This window comes from Gobio gobio (genome assembly GCF_949357685.1).
Source record: "Gobio gobio genome assembly, chromosome: 14".
Classification (NCBI taxonomy): domain Eukaryota; kingdom Metazoa; phylum Chordata; class Actinopteri; order Cypriniformes; family Gobionidae; genus Gobio; species Gobio gobio.
In genome coordinates this window covers 3,974,630-3,999,688 of record NC_137107.1, presented here as the reverse complement: position 1 = coordinate 3,999,688, position 25,059 = coordinate 3,974,630, and the positions used below count along the sequence as shown (strand labels likewise).

At 43.1% G+C, this 25,059-nt stretch overlaps 1 protein-coding gene across 2 annotated transcripts in view; it reads left to right on the top strand.

The window, feature by feature from the left end:
• fstl4 (follistatin-like 4) overlaps nucleotides 1–25,059 on the top strand; it is a 353,963-nt gene that overhangs the window by 34,660 nt on the left and 294,244 nt on the right. For both annotated transcript variants that reach the window (XM_079834259.1, XM_079834258.1), the window contains exon 3: nucleotides 9,870–9,903. In XM_079834259.1, the coding sequence (XP_079690385.1) occupies nucleotides 9,870–9,903 (34 nt within the window). The remainder of the gene's footprint in view (nucleotides 1–9,869; nucleotides 9,904–25,059) is intronic.

Sequence of the window (25,059 nt, the reverse complement as noted above, 5' to 3'; positions counted from 1 at the left end):
GAAGCATATCCCAGTGAGGGAATGCCAAGATGCCTACCCGTGGGGAGGACTTAAGAGACACATTATGAGCTGGTAGGGGCTGCATACGGAAGATCTCTAGGGTACCAGCCGAAGGTGGATTTTTAACCCTAGGGGTGGCGGGGACACGCCAAGAGAAGAAACCCGCTCACTGCGGAGGCTTACGGCGAAATACACATGTGGGGGTCGCCGGAGGGGAACCATGCACATGGGGCACCTGGCCGGACATGAGGGTCTGGGCTCGAAAGGGCAGACTGAACTGATGTCGGCGTCGACAGTGCTGGAGGAGCTCAGGGCTCTCTGGGAGCTCACCTGAGGAAAAATCGCACGTATCCAGTCCGTGGAGTGGAATGGCGAGCAAGCGAAGACACCTGAGCCTGGTCCATTACCGGCCCCTCGGGGGGGCGAGTACATAGTCGGACACTGGCTCCACTCGGAGATTGTAGAATCTGGCGAATGTGTTGGGTGTCGCCCAGTCTGCAGCTCTGCAGATGTCTGCTAGCGAGGCGCCATGCGCTAAAGCCCAAGAGGAGGCCACACTCCTAGTGGAGTGTGCCCTCACACCAAGGGGACATGGGCGACCTTGCTGCTGGTAAGCCAAAACAATGGTGTCCACTATCCAGTGAGACAGCCTTTGCTTTGAGAGAGCACTTCCCTTCCGCTCTCCACCATAACAGACAAAGAGCTGGTCTGAGGTCCTGAAACACTGCGTCATGTCTACGTAGGCACGGAGGGCGCGTACTGGACAGAGCAATGCCAAGGCTGGGTCTGCCTCCTCCAAAGGCAGCGCTTGCAGGTTCACCACCTGGTCCTTAAACGGAGTGGTGGGAACCTTGGGCACATATCCAGGCCGGGGTCTCAGGATCACGTGAGAGTTGGCCGGCCCGAACTCCAGGCACGCTTCGTCAACCGAAAATGCCTGCAGGTCCCCGACCCTCTTAACGGAGGCCAATGCGGTCAGCAGAGCCGTCTTCATAGACAGGAACTTAATATCAACCGACAGCAAAGGCTCAAAGGGAGGTCTCTGCAGAGCACTTAACACTACTGCGAGGTCCCAAGAGGGTACGAGAGGAGAGCGAGGAGGATTCAGTCTCCTCGCTCCCCTCAGGAACCTGATGACCAGGTCTTGCTGACTTACCTTCTTGTTCTCCAAGAGATCGTGGTGGGCAGATATTGCGGGCACATATACCTTGAGGGTGGAGGGAGACAGCCTTCGCTCCAGCCCCTCTTGGAGAAATTCAAGCACGGACCCGATCGGGCATTTCCAGGGGTCTTCTTGGCGGGAAGAGCACCAGGTGACGAAGAGGTTCCACTTCAACGCATAGGCATGCCGAGTGGACTCTGCCCTAGCGGAAGTGATGGTGGCGACCACCGTAGGTGGTAGGCCACTCAAACCTGCCGCGTCCCGTCTAGGAGCCCCACGTGGAGGCTCCAGAGGTCGGGACGCGGGTGCCATAGGGTGCCCCGTCTCTGAGTAAGGAGGTCCGGTCTCAGAGGAATAGGCCAGGGAGGGGCTGTCGCAAGGAGTATGAGTTCGGGGAACCAGGTCCGGCCGTGCCAGTACGGGGTGACCAAAAGGACCTGCTCCTTGTCCTTTCATATCTTGCACAGGAGCTGTGCGAGTAGGCTCACTGGGGGGAACGCATATTTGCGTAGGCCCCGCGGCCAGCTGTGCGCCAGTGCATCCGTGCCGAGCGTGCCCTCGGTCAGGGAATAGTACAGGCTGCAGTGGGAAGAGTCGTGGGAGGCAAACAGATCTACCTGTGCGTCGCCGAACTGTTCCCAAATCAGCTGAACCGTCTGGGGATGGAGTCTCCATTCTCCCGGGAGAGGCTGAAACCGCGAGAGCTCGTCGGCTGCGTGGTTCAGGACTCCCGGAATATGGACAGCACGAAGGGACCTCAGGCACTTCTGACTCCATAGGATGAGATGGCGGGCGAGTTGAGACATACGGCGGGAGCGTAGACCGCCCTGGTGGTTGATGTACGCTACTACGGCCGTGTTGTCTGACCGGACAAGCACATGTTGACCCTTCAGCAGCGCTCGGAAGTGGTGCAGGGCGAACCGTACTGCCAGCAACTCGAGGCAATTGACATGCAGGAGGCGCTGGGGTCCTGTCCAGGAGCCCGCGGCTGCTTGTCCATTGCACATGGCACCCCAGCCCGTGGCAGAGGCATCCGTCGATACGACAACATGCCTGGAAACTCGTTCTAAGGGCACACCGGCCCGTAGAAAACTGAGGTTCGACCACGGGGTGAGCGTCTGTAAGCAGGCCCGAGTCACTTGGACCCGGAGCGTGCCAGACTGCCATGCCCATCTCGGGACTCGATCGCGAAGCCAGTGCTGAAGCGGTCTCATATGAAGCAATCCGAGCGGCGTTACCGTGGCTGCAGATGCCATATGCCTCAGGAGCCTCTGAAATAGTTTCAGTGGAACCGCACTCTTGCTCTCGATTTGACGGAGGCAAGTCAGCAGAGACTGCGCGCGCTCGCTCGTAAGCTGCGCGCACATGGCGACCGAGTCGATCTCCATACCGAGAAAAGAGATCCTCTGCACGGGGCAAAGTTTGCTCTTTTCCCATTTGACCCGAAGGCCCAGACGGGCTAAGTGGTGGAGTACCAGATCTCTGTGTCCGCACACCTGCTCTCGAGAGTGGCCTAGTATGAGCCAGTCGTCGAGGTAGTTCAGGATGCGAACCCCGTGCTGCCGAAGGGGCGCAAGGCCTGCCTCAGCAATCTTCGTGAAGACGCGAGGGGACAGAGATAGCCCGAATGGGAGAACTGCGTACTGATATGCCTGCCCCTCGAAAGCAAACCATAGGAACGGTCTGTGTCGAGGAAGGATGGAGACATGGAAGTAGGCGTCCTTCAGGTCGATCGCTGCAAACCAATCATGAGGACGAACGCATTCGAAAAGGCGTTTCGCAGTCAACATCTTGAACGGAAGCCGGTGAAGGGATCGGTTCAAGATGCGAAGGTCCAGGATTGGTCGTAACCCACCGGTTTTCTTGGGTACAATGAAGTAGGGGCTGTAGAACCCCGACTTCATCTCGGCCGGAGGGACAGGCTCGATCGCACCCTTCGCCAGTAGAGTGGCAATCTCCGCACGCATGACGGGGGCATGGGCCCCGGTCACGGTATAGCGGACTCCCCTGGAGGGGAGGAGCCTGCGCGAACTGAATCGCGTAGCCGAGCCTGACGGTCCGCGCAACCCAGCGGGACAGCCCCGGAAGCTGAAGCCACGCTTCCAGAGACTGCACCAACGGGGTCATGCGGACGGCAGACGTACCCCGGGTGGGGCAGCGAGGCAGCGTTACCGGCCCGGACAGGGGAGGCTGTTGGGCGTCCCGGGGTCGGGGCACGGTTAACGGCTGCGCCCTGACAGAGGAGACCAGGGAAGGACTCGCGTTCCACTGGGGTCTGCTCTGCCAGGGGGCTGGCGACAGAGAGGGACGAGAGTGGCGAGACCCGAGGGTGGCACGCACTGCCGTCACCGATCTCTGGGGGCTCAGGGATGGGGTTGTCAGTTCTTTCTTTAACCACACCCGGGGGCCAGCAGCTGAACAAAAGATTCTCCCCCGGCCCTCCACCGGGGGAAGGAGCGGCCCTGCCGCCGTCTCCTGGAAAGAACTGCCCATCCCTGATCCGTCCGCATCAGGAGCGCCGCTTAGCCTGGCGTTTCTTCGCGGGCTGCGGGGCTGGAGCGGACTGGGACGCCTTCCTGCGGCTGCCTCTGCGCGGCCCGGGTGGAGGCTGCTGCTTGGGTGGCGCAGAGGTAGAGTGAGCCGCAGGAGGGCGCCCTCGGCGGCGAGCAGGCTGAGGCACCTGCGCGGGCGGTGGGGTGGAGGCAGCAGCTGACCGGCGGGGCAGGATATATTTTATAGCCTCAGTCTGCTTCTGAGCGGCCGAGAACTGTTGGGCGAAGCTCTCAACCGCTCCGCCGAATAGCCCATCCTGGGATATGGGGGCGTTGAGGAAACGGGTTCGCTCAGCGTCACGCATATCGGCCAGGGTGAGCCATAGGTGTCGCTCCTGGACCACATTTGTGGACATCACCTGACCCAGGGAGCGTGCGGTCACCTTCGTCGCCCGGAGAGCGAGGTCGGTGGCGGCACGCAACTCATTGCTGAGTCCTGGGTCAGCCCCCCCCCCCCCCTCGTGCATATCACACAGCAACTTGTCTTGGTAAGCCTGAAGAGTTGCCATGGTATGCAAAGAAGCAGCGGCCTGCCCCGCAGCTCTATAGGACCTCGCCACCAGGGATGACGAAAACCTACAGGCTTTGGAGGGGTGCTTTGGGTCACCACGCCAGGACGAAGCGCTCTGAGGACACAGTTGCATCGCAACAGAACGTTCGACTGGGGGGACCCCAGTGTACCCTTGAGCCGCGGCTCCATCGAGGGAGGTGAAGGCGGAAGAGTTCGCCAAACGTTCGCGGGAAGACAACGGGGACTTCCAGGAACGCGCGATCTCTTCATGCACCTCGGGAAAGAAAGGATTTGGAGGAGCGGTCGGACGGGTGTCCGAGCGCGCCGCCCCCAAAAACCAATCGTCCAACCGCGAACGCTGAGGCTGAGGCGGAGGGTTCCACTCCAGCCCAAGCGCTGCGGCTGTCCGAGACAGCATGGCTGTCAATTCTGGGTCCGACTCGGGCAATGCTGGCGCACCCGAGGGTGGCAGCACAGCCGAATCATCATCCTCAGATGACTCCAGCCCACCTTGTGATGCGGCGATAGACATCTCCTCATCCTCCGCCGTGCCAAACGCCACAGTCGGGACAGCAGGAGCCGGCCCCGATGTAGACGCCTGAGCACGGGCCGGGTCAGGTGCATGAGAGGGGGGTGTGGGCCGAGGAATTAGCGTCGGAGCTTTGTTCCACACCGTCACCCTCAGATCACCCTGGTCACCAGCCAAAGTGCCGCCTCCAGAGGAGACCGCAGATTGGGGGGTGACAGAGGGGACTCTCATTCTGGCATCAGCACGGAATTCACGGAGTCTTGATCGTGGCACCGAGATGGCAAGGTTCCCGCAGAGAGAACATGAGTCATCCACGAGCGCTGCCTGAGCGTGCTGAAAGCCCAAACACGTCACGCAGCGCTCGTGCCCGTCGAAAGAAAAAAGAGATCTACCGCACCCAGAAGTGCACGGACGAAACATCCTGAAAAGGACGTGTCACGTGCAAGCTCTTTTTGTGAGAGGAAACTTTGCAGTCGATGCCGAAGCGCGTGATGGCATACCACAGAAGCTACAGCTTCTGATTGGCTGAAGCAAGCAGCTCACAGGCATGCAGGAAGTATGGCAAGGTGACGCAGCGTTTCCTTCTCAGGGAACCATGATTACAGTCGTAACCTGAGACGTTCCCTTTCAAGGGAACTCCATGCTGTGTCGGATGTCTACGCTATGGGGAACAAAATACTGTACCTACTAGGCTTGCCACAATTCTCAATTGATGAATTGCGTTCCACCTAGTCTTCACTCGCTCCAGAACCACAACCTCGGGCAACCACATGGCAGTCACCGCTGCGTTGTGCTGCCCGACCTCCTCAGCAATGCAATCCCTCTCAGCAGCGAGGGCTCTCCGTCAGCGTGTCCCTCCTTCCTGTCGAGCTTCGGCACCAGTGTAGCAAAGTATGTTGTTGTTTCTACAGTCTCATGGGCCCTAACTGGGCAAAGCAAGTTAAGCTACTCTTGGTCTGCCAACACAAAAGGAAGAAGGAAGATGGCCTGCAAGATGGTTGAACGTGCTATATTTGTTGGAACTTTAGGCATGTAGCCTGGTCTAGTTGACCCTACCCGGAGGAAATTCTAGGCAGGAGGCAAGTAACAGGCCCTGCAAATCTCCTAGCCTATTAAGGAAAATAATAGCCAACAGAAAAGCCATCTTTAGAGTAAGGAACATCACCGAAACAGAGTCCAAGAGCTTGAGGGTGCCAGGAACTCTCTCCTCCCGGCCAGAACTCGCACATAAATAGCAGGCCTCAACCTCAAAGTACCATGAAGGAAACAAGTTACTAAAGGGTTTCTCCCCAAAGACCCTTCGCCTAATGGTGTGTGGAAGGCAGCTATGGCTCCCACGTAGACCTTGAGGGGGATAGACTGGCAGAAAATTATCCTGAAGGATCTCCAGCACTAAATCCACTGGGCAGTTAACTGGATCCAACTCTTTACTTTAAGGTGTAAAGTTTACTCGTGGAGGGAGCATTAGAGTTAAGGATTGTCTCAACAACCTCAGTTGAGAGACCATAGTTAAAGAGCTGATCGCCCTCAGGGGCCAAACCCACAGTTCCCTCATCTCCTGCCAGGGTTAATAAATTGTACCCCAGTCTTTGACAAAAGGTCCTTCCTGATGGGAATCTCCCAAGGAGACGTCCTGGAGAGATATTAAGTCCTTGAACCACACTTTGGCCATCCAGAATGGGCTACTAGGCTGACTCCTTTCTGGCGAACTCTCTGGCCTTAGAAACATCTGTACTATGGCATTCAACCCCAGAGGAGCTGGATGCGTGTGGGAGAATCAGAGCACACAGTGTGCCCTTTCTTAAGAAGCAAACAAATCCTTTTTTGCCTGGCCTAACCTCCTCCAAATCGACTCCACAGTCTCAGGGTGGAGTCTCAATTCCCCGGATCTCAGCCCCTGCCTCGACAGGATGTCAAGTCAAGTCAAGTCAAAGCGTTTATTGTCATATGCACAGTGAGGAAAACAAGTTTCCCTGTACAATGAAATGTTTTCTTTGCTGTCCACAGGGAATGCCAAGACAAGTGCAAAGTATGTCAAAATAAAAACACAAACACACACACACACACACACACACACACACACACACACACACACACACACACACACACAAACATAATAAATCAAAATGCTGTAGAAGTAAGATTTAGACTGTGTAATATAAAATATTAAAAAGATTAAAATATAGTACATCTATATATGCAAATGTGTATTATTGACTGTGTGCAAAACAATAATACATTAACGTGCAAGTTGAGTGCAACTACATGATAATAGCACCAATAACATTAACAGATGTGCAAATTGATGCAACAATTAGTCCAACTATTCTATGAGATAGATTTTTACTAATCTGTGTCCACTGGCTATCTGTTTAAGAGTCTGATAGCTGAGGGGTAGAAGGAGTTCCTGGAAGTCCTGCATTTCACACTACTATACCTCCGTCCCGAGGGTAGAAGTGTGTAGAAGTCCTTAAGGATGGAGGCAGCTCTCTTGTGGACTCTGTGATGGTAGATGGCCTGCAGAGAAGGCAGTGGAGTCCTGGTGATCTTCTCAGCAGTCTTCTCAATTGTCTGCTCCCTGATTCAGGTACCCAGGGATATAGACGGCCCTCAGTGAGAGCAGCTTGCCCTGGGCCCACAGGAGGATATGGTATGCCAGTCTGCAAAGAGGACGCAACCTCAGACGATTGTTTTTTGACAATTGTTCAGACCTGATGATTTATGTATGCGACTACCGTTGTGTTGTCTGTACAGAAAACCTGATAGCCTCTGAGATCTGGGAGAAAGTAACTCAGAGCCAGAAATAAAGCCATCAATTTATTTGCCATGAGAGATGATACCCTCTCCACAGACCTCGAGTCAAGCGGCAGTCTAGGACCGCCCCTCAGCCTGTGAGGGAAGCATCTGTTGTTAGCATGTTGCCACGACATGAGGCCCCCAGCACAGATCCTTGGGACAGGAACCAAGGTTTCTTCCACATCACTAAAGTACAAGGGCATCTGCGTGTAACCTTGATCATGCAAAAAGGGTTGCCCTTGATCCTGATGGTCAGTGGTCTCATGTATACAAGGCCAAAGGGAATCATGTTGGACAAAGCTGCCATGAGTCCCAACAGCTTTTGAAACTGTTTCACAATGATGGCTTGGCCTAGCTTGAATTTGCTTACTGCTAAGAGAATCGAAACGATACGAGCAGGATACAGACGTCCCTGCATGGTAATCAAGTTCCAAACTACTCCTAAAAAGTTGTCCTCTGAACTGGAGAAAGCATACTTTTCTTTATGTCTTAACCCCAAGCACCTTATGTGGGCGAGGATGACATCTCAATGCTGAATATCCATCTTCTGAGACTCAGTCGTTGATATCATTGAGTACACGGATGCCCTGGAGTTGCAGCAGAGCCAGAGCTCCATCCATGCACTTTGTGAAGGTGCAAGGAGACAATGCTAAGTCAAAAGGAAGAACCCGATAATGAAAGCAAACCTTAGGAACTTAGGATCTGTTGAGGAAGGATGGAAATATGAAAGTATGCATTCTTTAGACCTATCGTGACTGTCACAGTGTGTTTTGGTTTTGTTTCCTGTTCATGTTTCATGTCTTTTATTTTTAAGTTGATCACAATCATGGTTCCTGTTAGTCATGTGATTCCCTTTAAAATGTTGAACCTGTATGTCCTCAGTATTAAACCTGTATGTACTGTTTAACTGACACAGATCTAGAATGGGACATATCCCCCCATCCTTATTTAGAACTACGAAGTAACGGCTGTAGAACCCAGAATCCCTCTCGGGAGGAGGAGCATACTCTATAGCCTCCTTTGCCAAGAGAGACTTATTTTTACAGCACCCGAGCCGGGGGCCTACTACCTTAGATAAATCCCTGTTGAATATCACTGGATGAGAACTGAAATAGATTTTGTATCCCTTTTCTATTGTACTCAGGACCAATTGATAGAATTTTGGCAGAAGTTTCCACGCTGCTAAATATGCTACCAAAGGAATCAGTCTCTCAACCATTTTGAGGAATGAGCCCGATGCTCTGAAGTGGATGACCAGCAGGATGCCCTCAGAGGCCTGTGCAGCCTGCCGTCAGGACCCTGTTTCCAGAAGCCTTTCTTGACAGTATGACGGTTCTCAGATCCAGATTGAGTGGGGGCCGGAGAAGCAACACTCACTCTGTTGCTCTCTGTAAGAGGAGATGGGGGCTACTGGCTGGGGCTATTCACCAAAGCTGTTCTACAAGGTTTGGTGGTCAGGGTCAGGGCCTTGACGGACGATACACCATCAGCGGAGAGTTGGCATGCCAGCGTCTTTTCAACCCTGGGCATCGTCCCATACTCTTGCTTCTTTCATCCCCATGATTGAAGCATAGTTAAAGATTGTGGGACTGGAGATACAGGACGAGAACAGCTTATTCCAGGACCTCGACACCTTAGTGTGGAGGTCCAGAAAGAATGGCATGTCCTGACATGGAGTTTATGTTTTCCGGTGCATGAAGCGCCCGTCTAGTTTGTTTCTGCAACGTGCTTCCTCCTTCTCAGTTGGGTGTTCTTTCTTGCTGAGGTGTTCCCCATAGTGTCTTCATCAGACGCAGCACAGTTCCCTCAAAAGGGAGCACTTCCCTCCACTACATCTGTCAAATGTCATAATCCATTCACCATTTTTAAACAGTGTGTCATGTTCAGTTTATGATAGTCAACACAGTTAAACTCTCTCCAAGATGTTTAATCTGTAGATAAAGATGTGTCGTTTTTGTACAAATTATATATATTTTGCTGGACTGTTGTGATACTTGGCTGTCTGTTGAGCAGAGTGTATTTAAAACTGTAAAGTAAAATGGCTTAGTAAACTGTTGGACTGATAAAAGACATTATGTGTCCCATGCACAGTAGCTCTTCTTTTTGTACTCTAACTCTTATTGACATTTCAATGTGAAATTAGCCTCATCCGTAACAGAAGTAGCGACAGATCTTTTCTTTTGTATATTGTACATCAGAGTAAAATGGATTGTTGAAAAAAAAAACAATGTAACAATTTTAGCTTTACTACTTACCAATGAGGAATAGGACCCACAGTTATGAATTGCATATTAATATTTCCCCCCTTTTCTTTTGCAGCAATATGGAGGAGCTGAAAATAAAGTCAAGCTAAGTAAGTCCAAACTTACATATTTTTGATGTAACTTGAACCGCTGTTGAACCGTTGTTTTTAAACCTTAAAACTGCTGAATGCTGTTTACATTGAAAGCTTCTTGTTTAGAACCTTAAAGGGTTTCATCAGGTGCTTCATATATAGAACCTTAAAGGGTTCCGTCAGGTGCTTCATATATAGAACTTTAAAGGGTTCCATCAGGTCCTTCATATATAGAACCTTAAAGGGTTTCGTCAGGTGCTTCATATATAGAACCTTAAAGGGTTTCGTCAGGTGCTTCTTATATAGAACCTTAAAGGGTTCCATCAGGTGCTTCATATATAGAACCTTAAAGGGTTCCGTCAGGTGCTTCATATATAGAACCTTAAAGGGTTCCGTCAGGTGCTTCATATATAGAACTTTAAAGGGTTCCATCAGGTCCTTCATATATAGAACCTTAAAGGGTTCCATCAGGTGCTTCATATATAGAACCTTTCAGGGGTTCCTATCTTGCGATTTATAGATTTTAATTAATTCATTTTGTTTACATTTCATTTTAATTGCATTTTTATGAGAGAAATTTAAATAAACATGCAAGTATTATGCAATCATTTAAGGCATTTCTCTTCATGTAGAACCTTTTTGGCATAAAGGGTTCTTTAAAATTGTGCCAAGAACCCTAGAGTTCTATATAGAATCCCATTGAACCTTTGTGTGGTGTTTTAGTTTAATTCAACTTTGGCTTCTGATGTTTTGTGGAATTGTTCATCATTATCTTCCAGTTCTTCATGAAAGCAGCGCCCAACTGTGAGTGTGACAGTCGGGAAAACCAATGCATACTTTGGGCTTTAGGGATCTAATTAATCTTTTATTATGTTGAGATTTATTGGAGTTTCTGTTATGTTGTAGGATTGCAGTAGAGCATGTGGTGCAAATGGGCTGAGATAGATTAATTATAACTTAAATATTGCAATTATATATACTGCATTTTGGTTAAACAGTGTATATGCAAGTGTATAGTAGTCTCTTTGCTAGATACATTAGCATATACAAGTGTGTTTTTGATTTGGTTGTTTGTTTTTTGCCAACTTATTTGGGTTTACTGTCTGATGAATGTATGCATTAGATGTTGTGTGCAATTGTGTCTCTGGTTGTTGTGCTGTACAGCAGTAATGATTTGTTTTCTGTATTGATTGCAGAGCATGCTTTGACATTGCCAAATCAGAAATAACCTTTGCACATCATTGTGGCCAATGTATTTGAATGAAATGATTGTCTGAGAGCTACCATAGCTAGCAAACTAACATGTCTAACGTTACCAATTTGCATACCGTATCATCTGAAACTTGCTAAGATTTGTATTCCAGTGACTTATATAATACATTTAACGTCAGATAAGCAATACATAGACACTCAAAAGTAGGCTCTTCAATGTTTATATAGATATATTTTTTGTGTCTATATGCCACGTAGGCATCAATCTCTGCTGAGTTTTGGTTCATTTTTGTTACATGCTCTAGGAAGAAGTTCATAGAGACTGAGATGGCAAGCACATTTTCTTCGTTTACTTTATTTTACTAAAGTATGGCGTTTTGCAGTTATTTGCAGGTGCTCAAATAAAAAATAGACCCTATACCATTTTGAATGATGCCTTATCTAATGGAGTAATTGAATTGAATGTACACTTATTGTAGTTTATATATATATATATATATATATATATATATATATATATATATATATATATATATATATATATATATATATATATATATATATATATATATATATATATATATATATATATATATATATATATATATATATTATGGCTGTCAAAACATTAATCATGATTAATCCAAAATAAAAGTTTGTGTTTACATAATATATGTGCGCGTACTTAATTATTATTTATATATAAATACACACACATTCATGTATATATTTAAGAAATATTTGCATGTATATACTGTATACATTTATATAATATATAATATATATAAATATAAATGTTTTATATATAAAAAAAATTATATTTTTTTCTTAAATATATACATGCTTGTGTGTGTATTTAAAAAGAAATAATAATTAAGAGAGTACAGACACATATATTGTGTAAACACAAACTTTTATTTTGGATGCGAATAATCACGATTAATCTTTTGACAGCCCTAATATATATATATATATATATATATATATATATATATATATATATATATATATATATATATATATATATATATATATATTAGGGCTGGGCAAATTAACGCGTTAACGCGGGCGATTAATTTTTTCAGCTTAACGCATTAAAAATATTTAACGCAAATAACGCAGCGTCCGTTTTTATATCCATTTTTGCTTAGCATTACATGATCATCACGCTCTTATTCATGTAACTTAAATGCTACCAAGCGTGACAAGACACAAGCGAACGCGCTGTATGCCAATGTCCTGTGTGTGTGTGTGTGTGTGTGTGTCAGTGTCCTGTCTGTGTGGATGCGTCTCATGTCAGCTAATCAAGGGACACACACACACACACACTCGACGCATAGATAGATTCGTGTCAGTTTCCTGCTCACATCGAGGTCTCTTTTGCTCTTGAACAAACAAGAACACAGAGGATTTTGAGTATTCTCATATTACTAGTCTTAAATTAGTTAAATAACGTCTTAAATGAACTTAAAGAGTTGTGAGGAAATGAGATGCGCGGGACAGCGCGTGAGATCCGCGGCTGTTCTTAAAGTGACAGTAGCACTGATGATGATGTCATTAATGTTCATCAAAGAACAACGGGAACAGAGAAAATTTTTGCTTTAATGATGATTCATCTATATTTAATTTATTATTTATGCAGTTAAGAAAGATAACTATTACATTTCTGTATATGTAAAACAGGGAAGGCCATGGGTAAATATAACATTTATTATTTTTGGTTTATGTAAAGATTGTTTTAAGTTCACTTAAATTAAAAGTAGTTTTTTTTAAAGCCTAATAAATGTTGAAATTGGGAGCTTTCAGTTATACTGTAATGTAACGTCATTAATGTTTCATAGACACTTTAGTATCAGTGATACTGGCCTTCATTCATAAAAAATATGACAATACAACACATATTTAAAATATGCTGTCTTTAAATTGTTTATACATTAATTTGGATAGTAACTGAAATTATTACAATATCAAAATATTAAAAACGTAAAATATTAAAAACTTGCGATTAATCGCGATTAATTACAGAAAAAAGTGTGATTAATTAGTTAATTTTTTGTAATCGATGCCCAGCACTAATATATATATATACTGTATATATGTCATGCTTTAAATAAATACACTAAATGTGATGTGTTGATTAATATACTAAAGCATGTGTAAAGTATTTGAATTTAAGTACTAAACAGCAAAGTCATCTTTACAAATATATTTAAATACGTGACATATAAGTTTCAATGGACATGATGTTAAACTATATTTTACCATAAATGCTTGTCAGTACATTCATCAGTACACTTTAACCTTATTACAATGAAATTATATATAAAAATGTACTTAAGTTTTACTTAGTGGGTCAAAAAACACTCTAAAGTTGCATTTAATATATATTTAAACAATGAGGCATTTTTATTTAATTGTAAATAACATGAAATTAAGTGTCTAAAAATATTACATTCAGTATATTATTTTTGTAATAATTACTTAAATTATTAAAAATATGCTACAGTTTAATGACGATGGGTGTTTTTAATGGGGGCATTAATGAAGCCACATAACATCACATTAACCTCAGAAAAGCCATTCAGTGTTCAAAAACTAGCTAGAAAAATTTACTTAAATAGGAGCATTTTGCTAAATATATGCACTATATTGAATATTCATTGTATTTTTACCTGTTCTTAAATAATATATGTTTGAAGAAATCCAACTATTTAAATATTTATGTTAAACAAATGAGTAGAAACATAATTATGTCATTACAACGTTATTATGAAAACTCCCTTATGTGTAATTTAAAGCCACAAATCTATTAATTTTAACCTTTAATACTATAATGATGTGTCAACTGGGGTTCCCTGTATAGTTTACAGCATTAGATGAGAGATATTTTATCTTTGAGGGAATTATGTATTTTGCAAGCTTGTGAATTGAAATCTGAAATGTGTATCAATGCACAGCTCTAGTGTGAATAAATGTGTTTTTATTTTTTAACTTTGTCTTTTCCCTTTACTTTTGTGTCAGAGAATAGGCGGTATATCGAGTTTGTACAATATAGCAATATATTTTTTATATAAACTATATGGAATGAGGCAAAACCGTTTATATCGATATACAGTAGATTAATATGAAAGCATCTGAAAAATAGCGGAGTACGCAGGATGAGCTGATGCAGGGAAAGTGCATGATACAACTTGTCCTAAACATGACACATGCTTTATATTAAGGGCTTTAAAATAACTGGTAAGATATAGTCAACAAGTATAGTTTAAAGCAGCTCGCCCTGTCAGATGCTCTGAGAGAAACTTGTGCTGACTGACAGATAAATACTTGTGGTGTTTAATGTGTTTGAGATGTGAAAAATATACATATTTCTAAATTTCTACATATTTTCTTTGTTGTTGGATAATAAATGTGCCAAATGTGGAATTTTAAACCTACAAGTATATTTTTATGAAAGTGACTATTATAATTGGGGTAATCAAATAAAGGCTAATATGCTTTTGTTTTTATTTAAATTTTTAGTTTAGTGAATTATTAATTTTGTTTTTAGATTGTAACCCCCTTTTTGCACATAATATATTCAATATCAAAATTGTTTTTAGGACATCACTGGGCAGGATGTGGAATAAAATTATTATTAAAACAAATACAGATTTTTTTTAATAAAAAGTCTTACTGGAGTTACTCCTGGTAAAAAGTATGGCAGATCAAAAGCATTTTGGAGAAAAAGTTTCCCATCCTTTTGTGTTTGCAGACAGACAGACAGACAGACAGCCTCTCCAGTGTGTCAGAAATATGTAAATGAGGTGCTGATTTCCCCTCAGGGACTAATTATTCACTGGCTTCGGACTAAACTTAACAAAATGCGTAATGGCATGTTTGATTTTTCTTCCCGCGGCTGGCATCACAATACCTTCTCATGTGTCTGCGTATCGCGGCGCGTTATCTCCGTTTCCTCCCTTCCGGAGAGGCCTCTTTGTTGTCATGTCTGTGCGTCTCGCTTCCAAAGGCTGACATTAATCAGACTGCCCCAGTTTCTGAACGCCACGCTTCTACCCAACCACCCAGCCACTTGAGTGGATGACCAAACGATAACAGGGCGGGCTGACAGCCTTTTGGCTTCCACACAAATCATAAATAAATAACATGCCGCAGGCAGCATGCCGAAAAGGTCACTCAAGAAGAAAGACATGAGAACGCTTGTGAGGAAAGACCCCTTTTGTGGCAGAAACAATCCACAATCAAATCTGCCACATTCAGCGGCTGAACCGCCAGGATTCATTAGCCAGAAATCACGACGAGAGGTTTGTTACTGCTGCGAAATACATGATATCACAAGGCAAAGCCCATTACGGATCCTTCTGCTTCGTTTCTACACTAATTGGAAGGGAATTTGATAACTCGCCTGGCTCGCTTATGCGTCTGGGTCACGGCAGTCCATAATGGATTGAGGGTTCTTGAAAACGGAGGGATGGTCCCCAGCCCTGAACTAATAAAGCAATCACTTTGGTCACATCCACATTACAACGTAACACGCCAGCAAACGTAACATGTTCTGATGTACTAACTACAACAGCTTCCAACAGCCCTTCTTACTACATCATAAAGGCCATGCACACACTGCAGTCACCTTTTAGTGCTTTAATTGCAAGTACATTTGCTGTCTAAAGTCATTATTTTCCATCTTTTTTCAAATGGTTATATTTTTAATGATTTGAATGACTCACTGTCATGGATCACATGATGTTACAGGCCATAACAATATAATATTTTCTGTAAAAAGTGTCTTATATAGCTGAAAATCTGGATTTCTTGTTGTCCGAATTTCATTACGCATCATTGTGTAATCAAAATATTTTATTTTACTTTTCGGACCCACTTTATATTAGGTGGCCTTAACTACTATGTACTAACATTTTAATTAATCAGTTGATACGATGCACTTATTGTGTACATACATGTTTTTACATTGTACTTACATTTAAAAAAATACCTGCATGTAATTAATTTCTGTAGTTACATTTGTAATTACACTATTGACACTTCCCTTACACCTAACCCTACCCTTAAACTTACCCTTATCAACACACCTGTCCCTAACCCTACCCTTAAACTTACCCATACCACCACACCTGTCCCTAACCCTACCCTTAAACTTACCCATATCACCACACCTGTCCCTTACCCTACCCTTAATCTTACCCATACCACCACACCTGTCCCTAACCCTACCCTTAAACTTACCCATATCACCACACCTGTCCCTAACCCTACCCTTAATCTTACCCATACCACCACACCTGTCCCTAACCCTACCCTTAAACTTACCCACACCACCACACCTGTCCGTAACCCTACCCTTAAACTTACCCATATCACCACACCTGTCCCTAACCCTACCCTTAAACTTACCCATATCACCACACCTGTCCCTAACTCTACCCTTAAACTTACCCATACCACCACACCTGTCCCTAACCCTACCCTTAAACTTACCCATACCACCCCACCTGTTCCTAGCCCTACCCTTAAACTTACCCTTACCACCACACCTGTCCCTAACCCTACCCTTAAACTTACCCATATCACCACACCTGTCCCTAACCCTACCCTTAAACTTACCCATACCACCACACCTGTCCCTAACCCTACCCTTAAACTTACCCACACCACCACACCTGTCCGTAACCCTACCCTTAAACTTACCCATATCACCACACCTGTCCCTAACCCTACCCTTAAACTTACCCATATCACCACACCTGTCCCTAACTCTACCCTTAAACTTACCCATACCACCACACCTGTCCCTAACCCTACCCTTAAACTTACCCATACCACCCCACCTGTTCCTAGCCCTACCCTTAAACTTACCCTTACCACCACACCTGTCCCTAACCCTACCCTTAAACTTACCCATATCACCACACCTGTCCCTAACCCTACCCTTAAACTTACCCATACCACCACACCTGTCCCTAACCCTACCCTTAAACTTACCCATACCACCACACCTGTCCCTAACCCTACCCTTAAACTTACCCATATCACCACACCTGTCCCTAACCCTACCCTTAAACTTACCCATATCACCACACCTGTCCCTAACTCTACCCTTAAACTTACCCATACCACCACACCTGTCCCTAACCCTACCCTTAAACTTACCCATACCACCCCACCTGTTCCTAGCCCTACCCTTAAACTTACCCTTACCACCACACCTGTCCCTAACCCTACCCTTAAACTTACCCATATCACCACACCTGTCCCTAACCCTACCCTTAAACTTACCCATACCACCACACCTGTCCCTAACCCTACCCTTAAACTTACCCATACCACCACACCTGTCCCTAACCCTACCCTTAAACTTACCCATACCACCACACCTGTCCCTAACCCTACCCTTAAACTGACCCATACCACCACACCTGTCCCTAACCCTACCCTTAAACTTACCCATACCACCACACCTGTCCCTAACCCTACCCTTAAACTCACCCATACCACCACACCTGTCCCTAACCCTACCCTTAAACTTACCCACACCACCACACCTGTCCCTAACCCTACCCTTAAACTTACCCATACCAACACACCTGTCCCTAACCCTACCCTTAAACTTACCCACACCACCACACCTGTCCCTAACTTTACCCACATCCCACCTCAATATCAGCAAAGGTGTTTTGCAATACAATTTGAACACAGTAAGTACATTGTACTTATTTTTTGATGTAAGTACATAGTAGTTAAGGCCACCTAATATAAAGTGGGGCCTACTTTTCTTTTGATAATATTTATTTTATTTTATTTATAAAATCCCTAAATAGTAATTTTCCTAATTCTACAACATTAAATTGTTTAAAAATAACTTTTATCTTATAAAAATGTGTGTCCATAAATTGTGCATCAACTCTGTTACCGTGCCGTACTTTGCCTCTAAATCGGTGGAATTTTCTCCTACAACTATATAAGTTATATAACTATATATACAGTAAATGATGTCACTTCCCCTCACTGATAAGTTCTGAAGCACTGAAAGGTGTGTGTGCTCTCTCTGATAAAATATTACAATCTAAAAAGCTCTTACACAAAGAGTTATTTTGTAAATATCAAAAGGAAAACAGAATTTATCATGACACTCTTAAAAATGCTGGGTTAAAAACAACCCAAGTTGGGTTGAAAATGGACAAGCCCAGTGATTGGGTTAAATGTTTGCCGAACCTGCTGGGTAGTTTTATTTCAACTCAACTATTGTTTAAAAATTATTACATGGCTGGCTTAAAATGAACCCCAAATTTTTGGGAAATTAACATGTATAAATATGTTTAATAAATTAACATTATTAATAAGTTTAATGAATAATGATTAAACAATAAACATTTATTAAATTGCTTATTAATAAATGTCCACCTTTTGATTAGTATTGTTACCTTGTTTGATTTTTAATTTCCAACCTATTTGGGGTACATTTTAAGCCAGCCATATAATCATTTTAAAATAAAAGTTTGGTTAAATAAAACGGCCCAGCACATTTGGGCAAACATTTCCCCCAACCACTGGGTTTGTCTATTTTCAACACAGCTTGGGTTGTTTTTAACCCCGCATTTTTTTAGAGTGTGATCACACAGTGGATTGTTTAAAAGTCTTTTCATCCTGATTTCATTATTGCCATGTGCTCTTAGCATGCTAGCAAGTGGAGTTTTTGGCTAAAAAGTTTAAAATTGTCAATTCTGTTTCTACCAAACTCTGTTACCAATGTTATTTCTACACATTGCCTATTGTTTCTCTGTAACAGAGTTGACAAACAATACTATAAAGAAATTACTTTTTCAATTAAGGTAAAAAAAAAACACAAAAAAACAGTAATTTGTGTTTGGCAAGCACCAAATTATTAAAATGTTTTCAATAAGATGCTGGAAAGAATTTCAGTTAGTGAACAGTTTCGTTCATTAAAGGGGCTATATGCGTTTTTCTGAAATTTAAACTTGCGACTGACACCTGTGGCCAAAAAACAGAACTGCTCTTATTTTCTGCTCGCTCTCGCAGCGGTGGTGACGTCACATCCGCAGACAGCGCGGGAAAAAGGCTATTGTTACGTTTATTTTGTGGAAAAAGTTGCATATAGCCCCTTTAACTTTTTAAAACACAAAATGTATCTCCAATTACAGAATCACTCCCCTAAACCTTACTCCCATCCAGGTCACAGCACCAAATGTAACCGGTCTTACTCAACCCGCTCCGAGCGGGATTCGAACCAGCGTTTCTGGCATAGGATGCGGGCACGCTAACAACGATGCTAAAGACCACAGTGCAACTTTTGAGGCCAGGCGAGTGAGGTTTACACACACAGCTCTTACTAGCCTACGTTACAGTCGCATCCCCTAAACTTCACTCCCATCCGGGTCACGGCACCAAATGTCCTACTTGAACCGCTCCGAGCGGGATTTGAACCGGGGTCTCCAGTGTGGGTGCCGGGCGTGCTAACAAGGACGCTAAAGACCACAGCTCTTAATGGCCTACGTTACACATGCACAGTGCAAGAAATCACAGGGAAAGTGGTACGAGCCAGTGAATAAGCCCATAATAAACCGAGATACAGCCAAATGCTTTATATTGAAAACAAGACCAAAATATTGTGGTCCGCACCTGGCTACTTTATATAAACAAGCCCCAAAACGCTTATAATAAGAGGACATGTCAACACTGCAAGAGTGCACTCTGCAAAGCAGAATATAACAAGTGTTTGGCTGTTTGTAATGTTCCAAAATAGCAGATACACCAGAATGTTTCTATGGTTACGACAGAGTCAATCATTGCATATCAGAGTTGTGTTCTGTACACACACACAATGATCGTTTAGGGGATTCACTTTCATATGAAACCTTACAGTGTGTGCGCGGCCATAATGCCTTGCGTGGAGAGCAGATGGAAGCTGAAAGCTTAGAATATATATCATTTTTACAGATATGAATCACTTTGACATTTATTTTACACAAAGTATGACCCCCCCCCCCCCCCCCCCACATTGTAATGTTGATACAATTGCAATTGTAACTGTAATATAATTAATACATTGAAGGGGTTTCCTGTAAAATGATACCAATATATAGCATTTATTCCACTGTATGTGGTTTTGGGTAGCCCAAAACCAGGCGGAAATCCACCAAAATGGTCCAGAGTATAAGGGGATAATGTTTTATTTAATAGTTTTAGTTATGTTAGTACATCAACTTAAATGCTCTGCTGCGCAGGCTTCAGCTTCAGAAACAGCCACTGAACCTCTTCAACATTCAGAGCAACACACAGATATTACTGTGCCGTATCAGTCATACGTCACTGTCAGATTACTGCAGAATAACTCTCCAGAGGTGTGTAATTATATTATTCCTTGGTCCAATAAAGTTTTCACGGCTCGTAGTCCATAAAATTCAGAAACCAAAATCAGCAGGCCATCAGAAACAAACCATAATGTTGAATTATGATGCCGAAGCTGAGCTTGTGAGAGTATCTTTAGGCATTTAAGCATTCAGGATTCTTAGTGTCTTTGAGGACACGACTACAATGTAAAACTGATGTTTTGGATCAACAAAAACAAAAATGATCCAACAGTTTGCATCTAATTTAACAAACTATGGTCAGTTAGAGAAACACACTGTAATTTGTAACATGAACACAAAGGCGTGTCCGATTCCACTTTTGCTAGTTTAGGAAAAAATGGCAGGCGCTCCAGGCGCATGATCCAAAAGGGTTGTGCCTCGTCTCTTAATGAGTCATGGGTGTGTTTTGGGCGTAACGTGCAATAAACCGATCAGAGTCTCATCTCCCTTTCCCTTTAAAAGCCAATTGTACTCAATACTGTAAATAGCAGAGTTTACGCGCGTTGTGCTCATATTACTAACACACCCTTCAAATAACACACAAATACTGCACTATTGACTTTAGAGCAGGTGTGTGTTGGTCAATGGTCAGTGGTTTTCAGTTCCTCACAATAGCAACGCTCCAACAATGCTCCTGATCACACCTGGTGTTCAGACCAGACGCCCATGGGTGAACAGATGCGTTTGATATTTAAACAACGTGGAGCTGGACGTGAACATGAGAACTGTGTCGGGCTAAACTAGCAGAACACACTTGTGTCGCATTGCACTGGGTGTATGACAGGGTCCTATATCTTGCATTGCATGCATTTTGGGGGTGGAGCAATAAAGGGAGGGATGTGCTTGATTGGGTTGATTTCAAATATCACCAGTGTTTCTCAGAAATCACTGACTGCACCTTTGAGTCAATCAACATTATTTTGTCAACACAACGGTTGCATTTTAATTTACAGTATGTGTACTTACAGCGTACAAATACTGGTGTACACATAAATACACATTTTATGGTACTAAATAATATTTTACGCAGTAGTTATTAGGGGTGTGACGAGATCTTGTGCCACGAGATCTCGTGAGACTAAACTGTGACGAGATTTCTCGTCGAGGTGAAAGCGGTGTGTCATATTGTAATGACGAGTGTGAGGGTGAAGTTAGGATAGAATATGCCAACACTACGTTTACATTACTCCTCCACTCTAGTTTGGTTAAAAACTATTTAATTCAGGTTCAATTTCATCAGCATCAGGTTCGAGCCGTACAGAGTGCACAGCACTGATCACGTGTTGAGAAGACGAGCGATCGCATTGAGCGTGTGTTACGAGTGTGTGTAACATGTTAATGGACTCCGTGGCGGAGGATTTGTTGCGCAACAGAAGCGTCAGACTTATATTTGAAAATGCGCGTTCAGCGCCACCAGTACCATTCCCTGAGTACACATGATCACGAAATTCAAAGTGAAAGTAAACGCAAGCGCGCATTCAAATGCGATTTCAATGTTACCGCTGTTTGAAAGCGGTTCCCTGAGGCAAGTGAATATCTCCCAATATATAAGCTATCTCGTTGTCACCATTTCTTAGCTCTGTATCATGCTTGAAGAAAAATGTGGTCTCTATTTGCACTTTGAATATTGAGTACTTTGATTATGGGATTATGGTTATTGTTTGCACTTAATATCTATGATCAGTTTGTGGGAAGGAGTTCAGTTAGGAGGTCAAAAGAAGCTCATGTGCAGTTCTGAGGTCAGAAGAGACAGTCCTACAGGAGAGAAGCCAGTCAGTTGAGTTTTTGGCAAAACCTTTACAGTGCTTGAGTATTGTTGTATTTTACTGCATGATAATTCATACTTAGAAAGTAGAACTGAAATGACATTCATTACAAGATGATGAGTTAAAACATTTCAAATACACCTGCAAACAATTTGTCTAGTCATGTATTTCATCATTGAGGATTTCTTAAAAATGCTATGTAAAAATCTCATCTCGTTCTCGTGAACCCAATCTCGTCTCGTCTCCTGAGATAAGTGTCTCGTCACACCCCTAGTAGTTACATTTATTCACTTTTTGACCTGAAAATTACATTTCCAACTTAAACGGTAATTAATCTTAAATGCTTTAGAGCACAGACTGAAGTTTGATCTCTTTTCAAAGAAGACACTTGGCAGATTATTGCTGAGGTGAAGAAAGTTTTAAAAAAGTGAACTTAAAAAAAGTTACAGAATTTGTATGAAAAATGCACAAAAATACTTTATGTGAAATATATATTTTCAAAAACACGTTGTACTCTAAAACTGCCAGAAAATCAAAGCCATAAATCTAAATGAGTTGTGTTCCAAATTTGAGGTTGATATCTCAAAAAATGAGCTTTCAGTCAGATTGTGTTTGGGCGCAGTTCCAAACGCTTCCACTAGAGGAAATTCACCTCCTATTAATTTCCAATGCAGCCATTTCTGACCATTTAAACTTTTCGAATCATCAATTTCTTTGTGTTCACATAGCAAGTGCCAAAACCTTTACCAATTCCATTTCATTCTGATGAAGTAAAAAAAAAAAAAAAACGAAATGTACAAATTTACCGGAGAGCACCAGAGGGTGGTAGGGTCAAGTTTAGTACCAAGTTATTACCCAGTTATTGTAATTACTGTAATAAGTACATATGTGGAATAGGACTGTAAAATAAATTGTTACCAACATAACTCATCAAAATAATGTTTGCAACTTAAAAGGATTAATTAAATAAATACATTCAAATGTTTATCTTGCAACCATCTAGTTGGTAGTAATTAAGTAGTGGTTATAGGTCTCCTGAATTTCTTTTTTGAGTCTATATACAGTATAATATAAATGCATGAACAATATGTCATTATAAAGGGTACATTTTTTGAAATTGAAATTTAGATTTTCTGAATAAATAATCTTTCCATTGATGTATGGTTTGTTAGGACAATATTTGGCCGATCTATTAGAAAATCTGGAATCTGAGGGTGCAAAAACATCTAAATATTGAGAAAATCTCCTTTAAAGTTGTCCAAATGAAGTCCTTAGCAATGCATATCACTACTAATAATAATACATTTATGATATATGTACCGTAGTACATTTACAAAATATCTTCATGGAACATGATCTTAATATCCTAATGATTTTTGGCATAAAAGAAAACTGGATAATTTTGACCCATACGATGTAATGTTGGCTATACACATATTGTTGTTTGAATGTATTTCCAATACCTTTTATTACAAGAGGACTCGTAAAATTAACAACTCTTGAGTAATTAGCCTCACAGTAACAGTTCTTGGTTTATTTGGAATCAGATTTGATTGAGACCTGCAGCTCTTATCCGAAGATCTTAAATCGTAAATTAACTCTCAGCAGTTTTTGTAAATGCCCGTTTAGTAGACGAAACCCATGGTAAATATGTTGCATGAATATCAGTCAACACCTAAGTAAGCTAACTCTGGGAGGAGAAGAAAATACAAGCTGACTAGCCACATTCAGAAGTCATTTCTCACTTTGTATTTTTAGACTGTCACTTTAAGAGTACAGGATGTTTCTCAAAATAACAGATTATGTTTGTGAGAGAATTCAAACTTACAGTCAGTGGAGGACAGAAGACGGCGATTTTTAAGCATGATCCAGAAAACCAGAAGACAGCTGAATGATGTTAGGACAGTCCATTAAGCTAATACGTTTAATTCAATAAGGGAAAGATGCTTTGTCACTTCAGTGAGTTGATGCATTACACACAAACAGTGCCAGTACGCTTTATAATGAGCGATCTCGGAAAATAAGTACATTTTAAACAAATTCAAAACGACGGCAATCTGGTATTTAAAAACCTCTGGTGTTTAATGGGCCGGTTCTCTGTTGGTGGCAGACCGTGACATGAGTTGAGACTCTTCTCTAAGTTTCACCCTTCCGGTCAGAGGAATAACAAGAAGCGAAACAGATTAAATCAGTTCTTGGCCCCTCAATGCAGAACGTACAGTCGATTTTCTTAACCGATGCCTGCTTTATAAGCTGAAAATCTTAATCACATTTGGTCCTTTTCTGGGAGCAATCGGATCATAAGTCATGGCTGTGTTGAAGTCCTTTGCGGCACTATATCATCCTGCAGAGGACACACTGTATTTGCATATCTCTGGGGCAGTGGAAATATTAATCAGAGACTGTCACGTCGGGTTACATGACTCAGTAAACAGAGCGAGTGTAATGCCTGCGCATGTCTGACATGTTATCAATACCAAGTGCAGCAACACAAAGCCATTCCTATCTGTTTAAGTATAATAGCATCATTAAAGGGCCGTTTTCCTATTTACTTATTTCCTCATTCCTTCATTTATGCAGATATGTCTATGTTTTGGTTTCTATTGTGGTGGAGAGTGTGTGTGGGTTGTGGGTGGATGTTGAGCACAGGAGAATTATGAAGGAGGAGCCGATGGCTGTTCACAATTATTGCACTCTTTGTATAGGGAGTGGCACTCCCAAAACTGAACTCTTAATGTTATACCGTGTAACTAACAAACAATGAACAAATAAGTCAATGAGGCAACAAACACCAGTATTATAATCATCGC